The 20,974-nt window shown below is 42.2% G+C and overlaps 1 protein-coding gene across 3 annotated transcripts in view; it reads left to right on the top strand.

Annotated features, from left to right (window-relative positions):
• LOC116433123 (uncharacterized) overlaps window positions 1-20,166 on the top strand; it is a 45,316-nt gene extending 25,150 nt beyond the window's left edge. For all 3 annotated transcript variants that reach the window (XM_031990885.2, XM_031990886.2, XM_031990887.2), the window contains exons 3-10: window positions 796-857; window positions 12,478-12,680; window positions 13,425-13,678; window positions 14,444-14,884; window positions 15,340-15,561; window positions 16,093-16,280; window positions 16,565-16,689; window positions 17,437-20,166. In XM_031990885.2, coding sequence (XP_031846745.2) covers window positions 796-857; window positions 12,478-12,680; window positions 13,425-13,678; window positions 14,444-14,884; window positions 15,340-15,561; window positions 16,093-16,280; window positions 16,565-16,689; window positions 17,437-18,374 — 2,433 coding nt within the window. In that variant the 3' untranslated portion in view covers window positions 18,375-20,166. The remainder of the gene's footprint in view (window positions 1-795; window positions 858-12,477; window positions 12,681-13,424; window positions 13,679-14,443; window positions 14,885-15,339; window positions 15,562-16,092; window positions 16,281-16,564; window positions 16,690-17,436) is intronic.
• The last annotated feature ends 808 nt before the right edge of the window (window positions 20,167-20,974 follow it).

Below are 20,974 nucleotides of genomic sequence, written 5' to 3'. Positions count from 1 at the left end.
CCACCGTCTTGGGTTCTTAATGACTTGTCTACTAGCTACGTTCGGCCCCCGCCATCTTTAAGAGACCGATCGAGCGCAGCTCCGCGTCGGTTACAACCGATGCCCGTGTAATCTTCGCCCGACAAATGGGAAAAAGGTTGAGGAAGCTGATGCCAGTGGAGAATATTTCAAACGCAACGACACGGAAGAAAATTACGCGGGCTTTTGGTGCTCTTGAACGCCCGGCATCCGTCGGGAGATTTAAACGAGCGACCGGAGACTGCCGGCCCCGTTCTCGGAACGTCTTCGAATCACGTTTTGAAAAGTGGAGATTGCGAAATGGAAAGTCTTCTGCGTGTTGCGTCTCAATTTTTATCAAGAGAAAAGTACCAGAAATATTAGAGCAGTTTGTCTTCTCAATAGAAATCAATAAAATTTCACGAACTGTAGAATTCTATTATTAAGAAAGTTTTCCTATGCTCTCCTTGTAAAAGAATAATTTCGACATTTTGTATTGTTCAAATGTTAAGGAGTAAGAGAATGGAAATAATATTTGAACCGCGTATATTTTAGAACTCATTGCGTCACCACGAAGATTGTTTAATAATATAGAATCTATTTTAAGAATCATCTGCTCTTAAATTCTTCTAAATATTTCTAATTCTATATACTATACGTTTAGAAAAATGATTCATTAATTTCATATATGCTGTATTTTATATCTTAAGAAAATTACATAATTAATTATGAATTATCACGAAATACATGTTTTTTTAGTTGAAATGTCCTGACGTAATTCAACTGGTTTTTTTTCAGATCTATCCCAGCCTGAAGGAAGAAGGGTCAGTGCTCGGCAGTGCCACACAGAGGGTAACAAGGTAGGTGGTCAAGCTTACAACGAATAGCGTTCGCGCCGCGTGTTATTTTAAACATTTTCCCCGCGTGTCACGGCAGCGCAGTATAATTTTTAATTCGCGGCACTTTAATCTCGAAGAGCGCGCAGAGAAACCGTGCGAAAACAGGACCGACTCAAGAAACGCGCGTCATGACGCGCGTAGCTTCGCGCAGGGTTTTATTTCGTTATTTTAGTATCTTATTAACATTCACTTTTCGCCGAGGCTCGCCCCCGGCGACATGAATCACACTGTCGCGCGTTTTCTCCGGCGTTGTACGTGTCCGTTTAAAATATCGCGGATACGTAGACAATTAAGTGGATCGGTGGCTTGTACGAGAGCTTTATCGGTGGCGCGAAACAGGATTTAAGTGTCGTTTTTAAGAGCCCGCCCGTTGGAAAGTTGCCCGCACCTCGGCTGGAATTGCGCCGCTGTTAATAACACCCGAGGACTAGCACAAGCGGAGATAATAAGAATTCGGGATAGCTTGGCTCGGCTGTCCGTTAATTGCACGCCTTTATTCTCGCTCTTGGGTATCCTTTATAGTAACCGGGAGATTCGTTTCGTCAACGATTGTTGTTTTTCGCGAATTCCGCCCGCCTCGGCGATCGATAATGAACACGTTACAGCGGGAATAGGTGTCAGCTTGTTAGCCAACGGAAGTTCACCGACATTATTTATGGAGCCGTGTATATACAGAGTGGAAGCGTTAATTGAACGGGAATTATAGGGAGCAAATGGTCTTGCCACATGAATTGTATTGAGTTATATCCAGAAGCAACTGATGAGTTTCGTGGTACTTAGTTTATAAAGGATTGCTTGATTCTTCATTATTCAACATTTAAATATTATACTCATGGATTCCTCGTTATCGAATGACTGGAACATTTGGATTAATGGGACTTCAATCCTAGCATCCTATGCGTGTTAGACTTAGAGGTACCTCAGCCTCTAACAACTTCCCAAACAACCGGATCCTTAAGTTTCCTTCATTAATATTTGAATTTCATTGTCTACACTAGATCAGTATCATCAGCACCTTAAACGACTTATTGGTTACTTAATTAGAACCTATAACTTATTGAGACCTCTACCCTAACGTCTGACAAGTGCTAGGCACATACGTGTTTTAAATTCTCTAAGTTGCTGGATCCTCTGAAATTTAAACTATCAGTACATTTCGTATTTCACTGACTGACTCACTGTAGCTCCATTAGATTCTATCCTTAGGATACCATCATTACCAAGCCGCGACTTCTAAAATATCAAGAATCAATCGCGTCCTACTTTGTAATCCTTCTACGCTCTTTGATCATGATAAAGGAACCAATATATTTTGTCGTTGGTGCTATCAATCATATATTCAATACTATCGATCATATCCACCCACAAAAACGTGATCAATCTTTTTAAGGAGCACTCTTACTCGTGCAAAGTTGATATTCCGCGGTGACGCACTAACGTACTTAGAGAAAGCTAATCATTCGGTGTATTCGGCGCCACCAATTGGTTTCAGCTGCGGAAATCGGTTTTCATCGGTGTTTAACAGGTCGACCTTTCCCGGCCGTCATCATTTCCGCGAGTATTTCCGCGCTCGTAATCGGACTATCGCTTGATTCGTTCCGCTTTAACTGGAATTCCGGGCACGGCGGAGAGAAATGGACGCGGCGTCGGCGTAAAACGCAGGAAAAAAGACACAGGGATTTGAAATCCCACGAATTCCCACGAAAAAGTTGACGTGTTACGGAAAAAGAGAGCCGACCGCCTGCGCGCCCGGACTTATATTCTTTAAACGCACGGATGATTTCCACGAGCAAACGGAGTCTACCTGGTGAAACCCCTCGCGCTGTCAGCGATTCTGACGCGGTGCCTTTATTTTTTTCGACTCGATAAAGGAAATGATTCCGTTCGAAGCCTTTTTGAAGTCTCCTTTCAGGGCGTAACTTAATGATCTTCTGTCGGCGCGTCTTCGTGCCCCGGTTCTGTGAAAGCTTTGAGAAAATTTTGACATTTCGCGGAGAACCTTGTCAGCAAATCCTATGAACGCAGCTTTTTGAAGATATAGTAATTTGAAAATTTCAATTGAAGCTCTATAAAGTTCTGAGAAACCTTCAAGTTCTCGATCAAAACGTTTCACGAAATAAATGTTTCCAAACAAATATTCGTCTTTCAAGATACTTCAATATCTTTCACAGTTTTATCAAATAAACTTTACTTTCGAAGAAATATTTAGTTTTCAAGGTTCCTCGATATCTTTCGTAGGATTATAGGAACAGTCTAATCATTTTGTCTTAAGTAGTTCTCGGCTAACTTTCATCTTTTATTCTCTGATATTTGAAGATATCGCAAGAATCGAGCGAAGAAAAGTGGTTCGGGCTACGATAAAGACCACACGATGAAAAAATGTATTCCCGCAATTTTTATAAGACACGTGTCAATTACACAGAGCGATCGGTAGTTCCGGCGTTAATTGCGAAACTGTTCGCCGAGCGCGTCGCGCAAAGACTTCTTTGACCGGGCGCGGCTCCTATAATTACGGATGATACCATTGCACAGCCAATACCATGGAACCCGATACGGTGTCCCGTCATGCTCGTTGATCAAAAGTTATTTCGCGTGTCGCCGTGAAACGCCATTAGTCCCACGGCGATCCAATTCGTGGCGACGCGGCGGGGACACGAATGGCCGAAACGCGGCAGAAATTACGTGGTCCGAGTGGCACGTCGCACCTAGCCGCACCAGAATGTGACCATTTAAGGTCGACTTCGCGGCTGACCGACGTTCTTCGACCTCGAGTCATTGTTTAGATTGGATTCACGTACGACGGACGCTGAACAGGGATCGCCTGCTTAAAGGATCCTGTTCCTTGCCTCGAAATCTTGTCTCGAAACACGAACACAATCAGGAAATAGATCGAATCAACCACCTTGTTCTTCGTAAGATCGAAGCTCTTGAGAATTTTTCTAGAAAAACGTGAAGATCTTGTTTGAACTTCGGTTCTCCTACCTTTCCACTACTGTATTTAACATATCTGGGATTCCTTATGTCTGTACTCTTGTCCTGAAACTCTCGGTTCTATTTTTGTGCCGTACTAATGTAATCCTTATGACGTATAATAAATAGTATCGATTTTGAGAAATAAAATATTGCCAAGTAATTCGAACAAGAAAATTACAACAAAATGCAAAAATTAATATCTCATTGCAATAGCAAAAGGCTAATTCAAGTTGTTTCTTTTACATGTCTCAAAGTTTCACAAATAGTATTTTGAATTACAATCATCAAAGAACTATTGTACATGAAATGAATTCCATCGACAATAATTTCTAAATTAATTTCAATGAAAAGATTAGCTCGGATTACAAATTTCTTCCAACCTTTGCTCAAAAGTGTATACAGTGTCCAAGCCACGGCAAGATGGCGGCCGTTAGCCTCATTTCCGATTCACCGGCAGCAAAAGATCCACGGGTCGTCGAGTTTCTTTTCCGCGGCGAAGGGGACACTCGAGGTAACGAAGAAAACGTTCTGGAAACGCGAATTAGTTCCGCGCGCGAATTATCATCCGGCCGATCGATAAGAACCGCGCGTCGAGCCCCAATTACGCGAGAACGCGCGTGGCGTTCCCCCTTCCCAAGCCCGCGAGCGTGTAATTTCTCCGCGCGGCGCCGAGTGGGAAGGTAATTTAAGATGTGACGCGGAGCACGGCTAATTGGTCAATATTTGATGTTTCCCCGGGAAACTGGAATAACATCGGGGCCAATTTGAATGGAGGTTTAAGAGCGGCACCGTAAACGCCGATGGAAAATATCGTAGCCGCGTGTCGAAATGTTCAGCGTTCGATGATTAGTTCTGTGCAAGACTGATTTGAGAAACTAGGACTTTCTCTGGATGTGTTGCATACTCGCGTCGATGATCGTAGCTGTTGATCATCGCGGATCTGGAGTATAGATGTTGAATTTAGAAGTTGTAACTTGACAATGGATTTTTCGGCGAATTGAAGATCCTTCGATTTGCAGAATAGGTGTTGAATAAAACTTGATTCTCTTCTGAAGAATTTTAGTCAGTTGAATATGAAACGAGAATACTCAGAATATTGGAAGTTCAATAATTCGTCCATTGCGTCTCTTGTGAATGAAGGAAATTATGCATTATAGAATACATTATAGTTTCATTTGTATTTTTTTTCAAATTTGTGTTTCAAAGAGTTAACGCAAACAATTTGGCGTTTCGTAAATTCGGAGGAGGGGATTCCAAATTAAGGATTCCGATGAACAGGAACTCCTGAAATGGCGTCCGGCCGGTAGCTTCTTACGGCCATCTTATTTTTGGACACCTGCGGCCGCGGCGCTCGTTCCACTGACCTTAAAAAGGAATCGCGCCGCGGCCGTTGCGTGGGCGTTAAAAAACAGCCTAAACATGGCCCACGCAACGGCCGCGCCGCGGATTCGGAGCAGCCGTACCTAAAACTTCTCTGTATATGGGAAGAAAAGCTGTCACGCGATCCGGAGATCTTCATTCGCGATAACGGAAACCTGTCCCTGTTCTTGTCTTTTATAGGCGCCTTTATCCCCGCGCACGCGGTCGACGATACTGATTTATGCGCACGGTGATTTATTCGAATCCGGCCACGCCGTGATCTGTCCAACGCGGCGGAAAGTTTTAAATAAAAATCACCGTGTCAAGGGGAATGGTTTATCGCGTGAAAATTGAAGAATGGAGAAACTGATTGTGGAACAGTTGTTTGATTCAATCGAGTTCGACGAGTGATTTTGCAATGATTATCGGTGTAATAAGATTGTTGCTTTAACAATGCGCAAGATAAGAAATTGGACAATGTATTCTTTTGTTATTTTCGTATTGAATATTTTGTGTGCTTGTTCGGCATTCGTTAGAAATATTTTATTAAAAAACAGGAGTATCGGATATTAATTTACTATATTTACACTAGAATACATTTATTATCCAAGAAATCATTTTGTATTCCTTTGATACGAAGTTGCAGATTTACCAAAAAGAAAATTGTATGTATTTAAATTAAAAAGAAGTTTCTTTGGCGAAGAAAAGGCAAGCCATTGTGAAAATAAGATCTTGAAAAAGAATTTCTTTTGGAAAATTTCGATGTTCCTGCGAGAAAGACACTACTATAAGTATTCCATTGAAAACAGGAGCATTAAATATTAATTTACTATATTCACTAAAGTGTAACATTTATTATCCAAGAAATTATTTCCAACTTCTTCGATACCCAATCACAGGTTTGCCAAAGGGAAAATTATATGCATTTCAATTAAAGAAAATCTTTCGGCCAAGAAAATGCCAGTGAAAACAAGATCTTCCCAGATTCCGTGAGAATCCGTCGAAGCGCTGTAATTCGATTTGAAAATCCGCGCATTATAAATGCTTCGCTTTCGGATTCAAAGCGGATCCGGCCTGCTTGGTAATCCGCCCCGACCCCGCGCGCGGCGCGTACGCGCATTTACGATGCACTTGTTTTATATTCCGATCGCGAATCTCATCTCGTGTAAGCACAGGTGTACAGTAACATGTTTATACGCGGACGTTACGACCATCGAGCTATTTTCGGTGAACTTTCCACCTTCCTCGTTTTTGTCGACCTTTGCCGTGCGCCGTCCTCGGGTGCACCATTTTTTCTCTCCTTCCTCCGCCCTCTATACCTCCGGTATCGTTTCATTTAGCATTCCCTGGAACAAAAACGATTCTCGATACGTGTCGAAGCAGCACGGCTTCTCCTTCCTTTTGGAAAACCACGATTTTCATTCAATTTCCGTTACGACGAGCGTAAGCCTGTTTCGTCGGTATTAACAAGTTTTTGTAAAAAAACACTTTGAGCACCACAATTGAGGTGTTTTGTTTTTTATCTCGTAAGATATAATTTAAGGATAATTCTTTGTTTCTTAAGTTGACATCAATAGTAAGGATGAATTTTATTTTTCATTGGGTATTTTCTTGTTAAGACACGCGTGTTTTATGTAGAGGATGAGCCGAGCTCCTGGTTTTAAAACGGAGAGAGAATTTTTTAAATTTCTATTCGGTTTCCTTTGCTCCCCATGATGTTCCGTTGTTTTAGTTCTGGAAAAAGATTCAGTTTCTCTTTTGTATGTACAAGGAACAGGCAGTTTGTCTCCGACGCAATGAAAGTCGAGAATTACAGTGACTCACGCGAATTCGTAATTAAGTGATTATTTTCGAAGCTTAATCCGGACGCCTGAAATTATGCGGGACGCTGAATGGATCTTTAAGCATCGCGATCTGTTTCGAAATTAACTATTATCATCGTAAGGTAATCCTCAACGGTCTGTGGATCGCACGCGTTAAGCATTAGCGCGATAATTATCTGCTTCGAAAACGATGCAAAAGATCTGTATTAAATTGGAGTTACTCCTATCCTTGATGTAAAGTGGAACGGACGTGATTTTAAGAAAGCATCGGTGAATGTACATACAATTGAGTGGATCGGGATAAGAGTGGTATAATTTCTATTTCTGAGTTCTCGAGGAAGAGAAGCTTTCCTGAAATGTCGTCGGATTAATTAAGTACTAATACTACAATCTTATTATTAATATTAACCAATAGTAATTAGCGATATTAAGCATTGTAATATTCGTATTTAATTAATCCAACAACATTTCACCAAAGTTCTTTTATCTCGAAAATTCAGAAATGTTATTAACAATATTAATTCCTGATACTATTAATAGGATTGATTTCTAATAGTATCAATATCAATAATTACGATATTAATACTTAATTAATCCGAAAACATTTCACAAAGCTTTGTTTCTCTCGAAAACTCAGAAATACTTATTCGCTCTAATTTAATGCGAATTATAAATGCGCTTCTCGCTTTTTGATTTCTAAATTCGATTCTACCAGAAGAACAGAAATTCGTTTCCAGCAGCGTGAAATTTCGAAAATTCCGTTTCGCAGGTGAAATATTCGAAGTTCCGTTGCACGCATTTGCAAATCGCGGCCGTTTTTCTCTGACCGACACCTTCCGATTTTTCACCGTCATTTTCCTCTGCGGAGGAACCCCGATTTTTCTAATTTCATCGCTACGCTTCGCCCACGTTCGACTTTCTCCTTGCCTCCGCGTTTTATTTTGTCCCGTTCCTTTTTCCCCAGCGGCGTTTTATTCGATTGCTGCCAATACGATTTGCGTGTTTCTCTTTCCGAGAGGAAAGAAAAAGATTTCTGTTATCGAGATTTTCCGGCGTTCCTTACGATCTCCCGAAAGCCGTGTACCGCGTATTCTTCAAATACAGTCGCGTAAATATTGTTACTGCAAAGTTACGCGTAATTATTGCTTATTATGCAATATTGATTTGCGTGAACCGTAAGCCGATTTTGATCTCTTAAGGAACATTATAAGCGGTAGTTCCTATGAAAAAGCAAGACAGTGGCTTTCTATTATTTTTCTCCGACCAATTTACAGCGAAAAGTTATGCATATCACGAGACACACTGTATAAGAGACTGCTGTTCTAAAAATATTATATGATAGCTGCGAAGAAAGTAATTTACGGATGTCGTAAATCCGTTTTCATTACTATTCTACGACGAAATTACAATTCAAGTTACATCTTAATATTGTGAAACTCTATGTAACATACATCAGGTGTCCTAAAAACATCACGGACGCAAATAAAACGAAATTCATTTTCCGGTTGGCGATATAAATAAAGTCTGCGTGTTACGATACAATGTATGCATCAGGTGTCCTGAAAACATCCACTACCAATTTAAAAATAATAAATTTCAAAATTTGTTCGCTGACTAAATCACGATTGAAATGATACCGGTGTATCATAAAACTATCCGGCAACCGGGCAGAGTGTCAAACGAAGATAAAAGAGAAACGACTAACGAAGAATAAAAGTAGAAATAATAAAAAAATGATAAACCATTAAAAAATCGACAGAAAAATTAATCTTCCACTGTAGACATACTGTACTCAAAACGTAAAACGAATATCGTTCCGTAGGTCGCGTTATGAATTGATACTTAAGAAAGATTAATCGGTCAACTCTTTATCTTAGAAAAACTAATTTCCTTTTCCACTTGTACCCAGCGACGTTTCCGGTAGCGCATTGATTAATGCGCCGGTCAAATGGATTTTCGACGGCGCGCCGCGCAATAATCTTAGCTCACGTGCGTGCGAGCCAGAAGCGATCCGCGAGCGAGCGAGCGTAGTTATCTACGCATAGATCTTTCGCGCAGTTATTACACCGGAATTCCTCCGGTGTCTCGTTACGTGTCACGATATGCAGCCGAGTAACGTTGCCACCTCGAATGAACCGCTCGGCCAGCGCGGAATTGAAATTGTTGCGACGCACCCGTGTTTATAGGGCACCGTAATTTTTGAAACATCCAACACGGCGGACAGCTGCGTAACAAGCGTGTGTATTTACTCGCCGTAATCAATTTCGTTCTCGACTTCATTCCGGTCTTCGACGCCTCTTTCAACTCTTTCGCAATCTCCTCTGCTCGAGTTTTTCAGCGGAATCTAACTTTAGCTTGTTATATATATAAATTAACTTTAGATTGGAAATAATTTGAGTGAATTCTACTTTTGGGATTGAGTATTGGTAGAATTACATTGATTTGGATACTTTCTGTGATAGCTAAATTAATAGTTTTTGTAATACTTGATTTCTTGAGATGATATTGATTATAATACTTTCTCTAACACCTGACTTATTAAAATTATATTAATAAACTTATATTGTCTTAGCTATTGTAATATATAATACCTTCTTTTTATTTCTAAAACATCAATAATATATCATCCAAAAAAGTACAATATAGAACGATCCAATAAATACTGTAATTTAAAAAAAATCCCACGCTACCATCTCACAAAAGCGCTAAAAGCAACAACAAATCGTTCAAATAAAACAAATAAACTTCGGAATCCTCGTTCCTCCGAGACGAATCGAAGTCTCGAACCTATTAATTAGCGTTATCCCAAATTAAAATCTCAATCCTATCAATTACCCCGACGCCGGCTCTAAAATTCGAGTCTAATTAATCAACCTCATCTGAAATTCAAATGCGGAGCCCGCTATTTACATTCGCGGGCTTCTAATTTCAAGAGTTTTCCGCGTTTTTCAACGAACGTTATCATTGGGGCCGATTTTAAACGAAATCTCGGTAGACACTCGTTGGCTAGAAAACGCAATATGGCAACTATCGGTCTCGAATCAGGTGCACGATACACCCCTGATCCCAGTAATGCCCGCCTAACCGATTATTATGCTACTCCATGCGCATAAACGATCCCTGTTTGGTGTATCAACATGTAGCGGTCGCGCGATTGGTGGATCGACAGGGTTAGCACACGCACGTCCGCGCGACACGTGCGCTCTATTTATGCGCCGGCGTTAAGTCGGCCTGATGCGATCCGTCGCGACCTAATTTACGCGGCGGCGTGCACCGATAAGCGGAGCATCGTTCGGCAAACTCTCCTCGCCGAGTTAGAGGAACCCAGTAGGCTAGTGGCAACCATTGGAAACGATCGATGGATCGATGAACTGTTTCCGTGCGACTCTGTTAGGTTTATACTTCGTGGAGGGAGGTTGTCGGAGTTCGAAATTTCTTATAAAATAGTGAATTTGATATAGAGCTTTTAGATAGTTGACATTGAGGAACATATTGGTCTTTCGTCGTTTATTGTATACACTTTCTGTGGTATTTAGATTCGATTTATTCGAAGTTCACGTTGATTAATATTCTATTAGGTTCTTTAAACATTATCGTCCACACCAGAATTCGAATTAATTTCGAAATCGACAGTGTTAAGCAGTTCCCGGAGGAAACGATAAAACGTAAAAGACTGAAAGACGAATGGTCGAGGGAGAACAAAGAAGCAAACAGCGAAGCAGCTGAAACACAAGGACAAGGAATTCAAGCGTCGTTTTTATTTTGACCATCTTTTTCGCAGTGTGCTACGATTCTCCGAACGGAAGAAAGAATTCCTCGAGCACGGGATAGGATTGAGAAAAAAGGAAGAAGTTAATCGATGGAATTCCACGATTTTTCGTCGATATTCTCGAATCGTTCGCGTGCGTCGGGGGCGTTCTACGAGAAGTTAAAAGGAACTTTCGTATAAAAGGAAGAGACTGTAGGTAGCGGCAGAAATTCCAGCAACGTTCCGCGTCTCCGAAGAGTTATGGCTCGGGGGACACGAAGAAACACGGCATGCATTTGCGAGTAACCGTATAATAGAGCCGCATTGTAGCGATGCCAAATAATTTTCGGCCCCGGGGTCAACGCCGGAAAATTTTCGAAATACAGAAACCGCGGCCGGATCGGGCCGGAAGCGGGCTCGGGTCCCGCGAACCCACCCGCAGCGCAACGAGCCAGTGAGGAAAATTGCTTCGCGTTTTGCATTTGACCCCTTGACCTGCGATTTCTTTCTCAGCTGCGATCGATGCAGCTACTTCGTCGTTAAGAATTTATTGAAAAGGCGAAAATTTTACGGATGTTCTGTATCTGTGTTTGGTCTGAAGTGTAATGGTTGGTAACTAGACTGTGGACCTTTCATCGAATTCAAATTTTTAATAATATTATTAGGAAAATGAACTTAGAATAGGGAAAGATTTTTGGTAATGAATAGTATTAAAAGAGTTGTATATTCAAGGTTTTATATATTTTTTAATAATATTTAATTTGAATTTTAATAAATTGAGTAATTACGTTCACATTCTGTTTGGAATCTTTGAACGAGTAATCAACGTAATCACGCATTAATAGCAACGGAGAATCCAGAAACTCGTTTTGCTCCAATTTTTCGCGTCGAACGAATCGTATGATCATGATTAAACAATTTTTTTGCGGCGTTAATGCACGATTTCAAATTGCTATTCCGTACAAAGGAAAATCCTTTTTTTCGTTCGATATACGTTGAATTGAGCGACGAAAGGATTCTTTTTCAGCGAAGCCAATTACAGGTTAGGTATCAAAGGTTTAGCAGAAGTTAAAAATTCGGCGTGTAGAGGGAAATATCACAAATCGAAGGCTCTAGATTGGATTTCCTGCGGAATACGTATAAAAGATAACAGCTCCCTCGAATTTTTCGAATAGAGGACTTTTCGGAGTTGATTGTTCCTATAGTCAGGATACGAAGTGCTTCTTTCGAACACCATTCCGCTAATTTCAAACCTTAAACTCTCTACCAATCGAATCTCGCTAGAAACCATACAGCTCCATACGCCTCTATCATAGATTCACCAACTCCCGAACCCACCGAACCCATTTTATTCCAAACTGTTTCGCTCAACTTTTCAAAATAACTACTGTACATCAACCCCAAAACTTCCGATCTAATTCAAACAAAGGTTAATAACATCGCCGGAACCTCTTATTTACACGAACCCTTGCTCCACTCTCAAATTAACTACCGCATCTAATCGAACCTGAAACTTTCGAACGAGTTTAAACATTTATAATTCCCACGTCCGTTGGAAACAAAAAGAAAAAGACGCCCGTTCATCCAGACATGAGAAACAGAACGGAAGGGAAAGAAAATTTAACGATATTACACTGCGAGTTTACTCACGGCGATGCATTCCGCGTTAATTTTGCAGCTCGGAGATCGGGTACGCTGGTTCGCCGCCAAGGGAGGTGCTCACGAGGGGCAGGAGCATAGATTCCGTGGACAGGCCTTTTCATCCGAGCGAGTGGGTCGACGTGAACCTCGAAGTGCCGAGCACGCCGAGGCCCGGCTCGGCCCTCACGAATTTAACCGTCGACACGAGCCTCTATCCCGCCACCACGCCGACGTCCAGCTGTAAGCTCACAATTTATCGTTAGCTCGTACTGCAAGCTGTATCCTTAACGAGAACATGCCTCGTTCCGACGTGCCAGCTGATAAGGCCGTGACCCCGTGCTCGCGTCGACGACGACAACGACGACGACTACGCCGGGATGCACGGCCGTATTTGTCCGTGTTTTGTAAATAAGCGGTTTTCAGGCTTTACCGCCGACGGGAATGAGAGCAAAAACGCGAGCGCGTGCCGTCAACGCGACGGGAAAGTTTTCGGCCGACGGAATTTCTGAATGCGCGACTTCGGCTGGCGCGTTCTGGCACGGGGAACTCGGTGTTGGTTTATTGGCTTTATAATGATATGGTAACATGATCGTAATTACAGTGATAATGGTATGGGAATGTAATAATAGTAATATAGAAATTTAACGATGATAATGTAATAATATAACAATAGTAATGTAATAATGATGTGTGTACGTGGTTTGCGTTGGAGTTGGGTGTTCGAAGGTTAATTTCTTAACGTTGAAATTGGATTATTGATAAGTTATTGTCCTTGTGGAAACGTAAGAGAAAAGTTCTTGATCAGCTCAATAGAACAGATCTAAGGTGACGTGTAAGTAGAATATGTCACTGTAGGGGCAGACGCAGAGTAGATAATAGTATTAACTTTGGTGGCTCTGAAGTGTCGTTATCAGGCTTTAACTGACATGGTTCACGTTAAAATAAAATCTACAATAACAACTTTCTTCTTTACACCTTCATTAGGCTCGAATCTGAAAGATGCAGCGCCAGTTCCTCCGCCGCGCCGGAAGAAGAGGAACCAGGGCAGGCCGTTGCCGCCGAAGCCGGACGAGGTCGCGGAGAATGCGGGCTCGAGGCGCGCGGAAACGGGCGACGAGCCGTTGTATTCGTCGGTGAGGTCGCCGAGGAGCAGCGGGGACGAGCAGGACGCGGAAGAGGAGATCAGACACGACAAACACCGGGACGGAAGAAAGGCGAAGGAGATTTATGAGCACAAGGCGAGTAGAACGACGTCGCCGACCGTCGACCCGGTATTTCCATTGTAAATTCGAATTCGATATTCACGAGAATATTTACACTCGTGTAAAACTCGCCCCCGCGATTGGGCAAATAGAGGGCGGAACGCGAGAAACGGGGCGCGGAGGGGATGGACGTCCGCGCGATGCGAATCTGTGAAACAAATATCCGCGACATTAAAAAATATTTACGAATCTCGGCGAGACGCGGGAACCGGGAATCCGTGTTTGTTATGCGGCTGGTTACCGGTTCGGAAGAATGGGATTATTCCTGTTGTCAATGTCGAGTACCGGCGCGGGAATAATTCCTCTTATTGCTCGATGCTGACTTTAAATCGGGAAATATTTCTGGATTGCTTGTCGCGTCGTTTGTCTCTTGCATGAAGACGCGTGTTTGGTTTATATTTCTGTATAGTTTATTTTATCGTTGCTTTTTCTCGTTTTGTTTGGACGTTTAACTGATAGAGTCGAGGGAATTGTGATCGATGAAATTGTAATTGATGGAATTGTGTATGTCGGATATCTGATCTAGATGATCCTAATTATAGAATTATACAAATTTTGTCATTTTGATTTTAATCCGCTGCAAATGAATCATTTAAAATAGGATACTATTGAAAATAATAATGGAGAAATATGATAGATTAAATATAGCTCAATACTTCCTTCAATTAAGGAAGACAAAGAAAATATTCGATGTAACCGAATTTGATTTGACAATTCAATAATTCCTATTTCCGGGTACAGGTTAATGGTACCGGAAGAATAATATCCAGCGACATGGTGTCTGGGAAGAGGTCGTCGCATATCGATGACAAGAAAACCGGTTGCGTTCCCGATCAAAATCATCGCAAGGCTCACGAGCCAGATGAGTACGACAGGTTCGCGAGCAGCAGGACGAGCAAGGACTCGTCGACTCCTAATCGCGACGACAAAAGGTGGCTGATGGTGCCGGGGAGCCAGATCAAGGATACCTCGAGGGACACTGGGAAATCGAACGGCCACGCGAGGACCAAGAACTACAGCACCGTCAGTCTGCCAAATTACGACGAGCTGGACGTGGCCAGGCATCAAACGAAGGGGACGAAAGGACAGGAGGGGGATGGGGAGAGAACAAAGTCCCGAAGACCCGTCAGGAGCAGCACCGGATCGCTTCCGGCTGGATCTTTCCTCGCGCCCTTCTCGGAGGTACGCGGTTCCTCCTTTTATTCCTCTAGCCAAGAGATTAGAATTCTACTTTTGCTATCAAGTGCAACCGAAAAACAGTGTTTCTATTGCAGCGATAGTTTGATTTTGAACATTAGTTATTGGTCCATTTGGTTATTCATGTGAATTTATTGTAATATTCGATTAAGCAAGAAGGTATTCTCAGTTTTGTGATTCTAATATCGATTGTAATATTCAGGATTATAATAGGTTAATCACTGTTATAAATAAATATACTAAAAATGCTATTTCAGTTTTCAGTTTCGGCGATTCGATAAATTGATACTTATGGTTGCATTTGGAAGTTTAAGGTGTCTTGATGATTCTGTTAATATAAGAAGGACTGAAACTTATATTAATTTCAAGAATTAAAATGAGAAAAGTAGTTGAATATTAGTGAGAGTGTTTTAGATCAACGACTTTGCTTTAATTTCTAGAAAACGAGCGTGCGGCTAGAGGACTACATACCAAGGCCCGGTAGCCCTGAGCAGCTGTCAGCGTATCAAGTCCTAGAGAAGCTGGACTGCGGGACCGGAAGTGTCGACGAGGACAGTGAAGTGAAGTTTGTTAAGTACGACCCGAGCAAATCGGAGGATTGGGAGCTGGCCGCTGGCATAGACGACTGCGAGTCGAGTGACCACCAGCGGATCTCGGTCGAGGTAAAGGATCGATCCTTGTCCTAATGTTTGGCGTGTTAAATGGAATGGGGTCTTGGAACGGGAGCGTGAGGAGAGAATATTCGAATGTCATTTTGCGGGGGCTAAATTTTTTAGTGAAGACAGTGGATGAAATTGATTGTTTTGAGGCCTCAGTATTCTTAGCAAATTTGATCTGTAATTTTTGTTTTTGTGGATAATATTTGTCATTATTGATGGAAACATTACGTGTTTAATTTTAGGAAAATTGAAAATTTGAAATTAGAATCAAAGGGAATTTTGTTTAATAACTTAAGATTAATTGACATTGAAAGTTGAAAGTTAAAATATGTAATCTTAGGCGGAAGAATTGAATTCTATAATTATTAACGTAGGAAGATACGTCTTTCATTTTTCGTTCGAATTTGACTAATCTAACGTAATTTTTGGGGGATTTTTACGAGACATAATCCTTAGAGGTAATAATTTAAGGAATAAAACGGATCGTTTAAAGCTGGCTAAGAGGTACGAAAATCGGGGAATTTTCTTCATCAGGGCTCTCAGAGGATCAGTAATGGGGACGATTTCAAAGAGAACGTGGGTGAGGACCTCGTCGATTTTGGTCGGAAATATTTGACTGATCGCGAGGACGCTAAGGTGTACATACAGAAGCCGGAGTCTTTCGGAAAAACACCGTCCCCGGCATTTGGCGAGCCGGAATATTCTGAAGTGGATCCAAATAGGTCGGTAAAGATAATCCACGGCCAGTGTCCGGGAGATTAACCGAATTTAATTGGGCCGCAGCGACGCCAAGCGATATTAGCCCATATTCTGATCTTTAGCGTGACTCTACTATAAAGAATTTTTATCTAGTGTACTCTGCAGTTCGCAGAAGATATACTTCTTTACGACATTTACCATCTGATTTGTAAATTGGCGATATTCACAGAAAATTCTTATTTAAACTAACATTCGGAAGTTCTCTGTTTTCTACAATCGAATAAATGTAAACGTATTGCTTCTATAGGGCCCACTTGAGGTACTTTGATCCACCTACAATAGAGAACAGTTGCAGGAGTTCGACCGCCTGCGAGACTTCCGTTTCCAAAGAGCCATTTTACTTGGACGAGGCGAAACATCGTTCTGCTCTTGGTAAATAGATCCGATTCGTGAACTCTAGTTCGACAAAATCCGTAAAACTGATTACTAGATCTTCGTGCAGATTTAATCTTTTAAGAATACAATGAAAAAAATGGAATTCCTGTAGAGAATATTAGTTCCTAACAGATGTTAAGAAAAGTACTACATACCAGATGTCATACGCTTCTTTATCGTATTCATTCTATGCAATGTTGCACTTCGAAATTTCCCATAAATGCACAAAGATCCGCAGTCCATTGATTACCAGTAACCGTTTATTATCTCGAAAAATTCTACATCTCCCAACTAGACAATCCACTGTTCCAAGAACGAGAATTCGTTAATACACCTAACCTCAATATTCTCCTAAACTCAATTCCCCAGAGAATTCACCAAACTCTACTAATTCTTTCCCACTTTCAGTACCACCGGAAACGCTTTAGAAAGTCCGATTTAAACGAGTCACAAACCGTGCACGGACAATACCCAGAAACCCCAATCTATGTATACGGCGACCACAAATCAACTCTCCCGTATTTCCAAACTTCCTCCGACGGACCAATACGCCCCGATGTCCGCCGTAAATCTCGGGCTCGCGTGCGCACTCCGTAAACCCGTCCGAAGAGTGAAATTAGCGGTCCTACGTGGCCCACGTCCCGCTTCCGAAGATACCCGACTCGCTTCCGACACGGACCGCGCCGAAAGGATCCAACTATTCCCGTACGTGACCGGTTAAACCGCGTACGTTCCATTCCCCAGATACGATCGGAGGCAGGACGGAGCCCGATCGATCGGAGGAGACGAGGATGATCTTCCGCAGGAGCTTGTCCAACGAGAGCGAGCCGGAGGTGAACGCGTACGAGTCCAAGGAGCTGGCCGACCGACCTAGCAGCTTGATCAGGACCATCTCCGAGGAGTCTTTGCCGAGAGAGATGCTGGAGCAACAGGAGATGGAAGACTTCTTCGACGAGAAGCTGGTGAAAGACGCGCACAACAAGCTGAGGAAGAACCTGGACGACCAGAAGACGAAGACGCCTCCGCCTAGCCCGGAGCCTAGGGCCAAACCCGAGGTCCTGGACGCTGATCACTCGACGCTGCTTAAAGTCCTCAAAGACGAAGCAGCGGAGGAAAGCAATTTGAGCTCGATGACACCTAGTCTGACGGAGTTGGAGGCTGCGCTGTCGGATATGCTGGAGAAAGAGGAGACCCAGGAAGTTAAGGATGAGGGAAGGATGAACAATGGAGTATCCCAGAGACAGGAGGGTCTTGTTCATGATTCGAGGATAGATGATGTCGGGACGAAGTCGGTCGATTCCGAGGATTCTGTGCAGGAATCCACAGATCAGGGACCAGTGTCGCTGGGACAGATCCTAGGGAGCAGGAAGCCGGTCCCCAGCAGGAAGGTCTCGTTCTGCGCCTGGGAAGAGACGCTGGAGGACCAGGACGATCGGGAATTCACTGAACGTCCGCAGGATTTAGATAAGAACACCGTTTCTCATCGGAACGAGGAACGGAGGGCTGCGGACCAACCGCCCGAGAAGCCGAGTAGGTTGAATAGAAACATGGAGGACTTGATGGAGGACGAGACCGATGTTCCCACTCCGCCGAGAAGGAGGCACAGGAGTCTGGGAAAGAAAGAGGAGATGCAGAATGGCTCCGTTGTGGCTGAAAGTTATCTCAATGATAGGCTGATTTGATCGCCTTCGGTGTCGATTTTTGGTGACTTTCTGACACAGTCACTGCCGATGACGTATTTTCGTGTCGTGGAGAATTTATTGGAGGCATTGATTGAGTACGAGTTTGCGTGTGATGTTGGCAGTGGTTTTCTTTTGGAATGTCTAGTGGGGATACGTAGATTGTGGCGTCTGTGGCATCTGAAGGTTTGTGGAATACTTAGAGATTCGATGGGATTTTTGTTTTATTTTTGTCAGATGGTATTTTTTTATTTGAAGCTGAAATGTTTTGACACGTTGAAGACTCGACGATGGATTCTATAATGTACATTTTGATTCAGAGCAGTGTTGGGTCTGGACTCACGTCTCAAATGTAAAAATAAGCTAGGTTAATTACGTGTGCAAACAATAGAATCTGAATCACGTTAGATCAAATAAATACAATGAAAAGGAAACTGAACCAGTAATACCCACTGTGATCGATATAAAAGTTTTCCCTACTTTTCTAATATCGTCCGTATTCGATACACGAATAAAATTTACAAACTTTCAATTTTAATGAACCTCGATCCAATCGAGTGAAACTAGTCCGTGAACTTCCTTAAGAAAAGTATCCGCTAGAAGATTTTCTAGTTAAATCCACTGACCAGAAATCCGTTGAACGCGACGAAATGAAGAAAAAATCTCAACAAAAATCTGAACAAGTACGGTCGATCGTTAATGGGTCACGGGGGAGAGGGTAGTTTCCAGCCGGTCGTACGCGAGATCGATCGCGCGAAGGTTAACCAACTCGTTCGGCCATTTCCTTCCCGACGTTAAGTTCGTTGCGCAGGAGGGGGGGCGTCGGAGTGGTCGTGAGAATTTTACCGTGCCGGCCGAGGCTTTCTTCGCCGCGGAACTTCTTAACGAACTTGCCGCCGCCGAAGAAAGGGGCGCGCATCCCTCGAAAATCGTGAAACTTCGTTGCGGCGGAGTTCCTGCTGATCAATCGGATCGCAGATGTTCGCGGCGATGGCGTCGCGTTGTTTGGCCTCTATGCGGAATTGTTTCTAATAACTAACAAGCTGCGAGAAGAATGTAAATCATTCTTAACCCCTTGCCCTGTGATTTCTTTCTCAACTTTGGTCGATACTAGCGCATTAACATTCGTAGTTTATTTGAAAAAGTAAATTGTAGGTACATTCTATGTCTACATTTGTGTTCTGAAGTACAATAATTGGTAACAGACAAATGATTATTATTTACAGACAATAAATTAATAACTCATTTGTGGCAGAAAGGTATGAGTAATAATTACGATCGTTAAATGTTGTTTGAAATTGTCCCGAGTTTGACAGGATATTATAAGGCAAGGGCTTAAATGGTTCTTGTGTATGAAAGAGACTGTACAGGACTCGTTCGCAGGAAATTTAATTTAAGATAATCATTTGTAACATATAATGTAAGTGTGAATCTATTAGACGATGTTTTGAACATTCTTGAAGATGAATACAGAATTATTTAAATAAATTTTCGAATGTTTAGAGATAAGATTCTGGGTTACAACGTTGTTTTATAATATTTTGTAAATACAAACTTGTTTGATGAGCTCGTTTGCACTGGAGCCACCAGTTTTCTTGGTTATTATACGAATTTCGTGACGATAAATTCTGTTGAACGATTCAATGAATTTGTATTTTAATGAATGTTCCTCACGAAACTGTAATATTAGATATTTATTAAAAAACGTATTATAAAAAGCATTATGTCTCGTTACTTTAACTGGCCACTGTGTACGGAACGCATTGAAATAAATGAAAGGAAAATATCGAAACGATACAGGTGCACAAATTAATTGTAACGAACACTAAAACAAAACAGCTAGAATGGATCATTATTCCTGCCACTTCTATCGTGATCACACTGTCATATAAATCTTCCGTCCAGTCAGAAACATGTACACGTAAAATTACTGGAATTAATTAGAAAGAACGAATATTTTGTAATAAACAAAGGCACCTAGAAACTGTACCTCAAAGTCTGCACTTTAACAAACAAATAACTCAATAAAAAAGAATCACGTTAACCCATTCAAAATTACAATCAAAGATTGAACTTCAACCAATCCACAATGTTCCAGCTCTCTAATTTCCGTAATCCAAAACAAACACAAAACACAGCGCTCAACAGAAACTAATCTCCTCAATCTAAAAGACTAGCCCCAAACCTTGCCACCTATGTCAACTATGCAACAATAAACTTATTCCCCAAATCTCCCAACTACTTAATTCCCAGTTACCTATTCAACACAAAAGAAATACCACTGTGCCACCCACAAGTCGAAGCTGCAGCCTCGAATCAGATGCAAATTCCTCTATCGACGTTTCCTCTCGGAACCACTAGAGGTTTCGTTTGACCCGATTCCTAATCCGGCTCGGCGGAGGATTTGATTTAAAGTCCGCCTACCTAGGCGAACCCCTGAAAATAATTTCGTCGATCGGCAGGAAGTTTTTCCCGCGACGGAACGGCCGTTTCGCAGCGTTATCGCGATCAGATACCCGCCGCGAATATATACGAGCCACCAAGGACGAGCCGGCGTCGTCGTCGTCGTCGTCGGCTCCTTCGCGAGGGGGTGAGGGGGTCAG

The sequence above is a fragment of the Nomia melanderi genome, chromosome 7 (genome assembly GCF_051020985.1).
Source record: "Nomia melanderi isolate GNS246 chromosome 7, iyNomMela1, whole genome shotgun sequence".
NCBI lineage: Eukaryota > Metazoa > Arthropoda > Insecta > Hymenoptera > Halictidae > Nomia > Nomia melanderi.
This window is presented reverse-complemented; position numbering and strand designations above follow the sequence as displayed.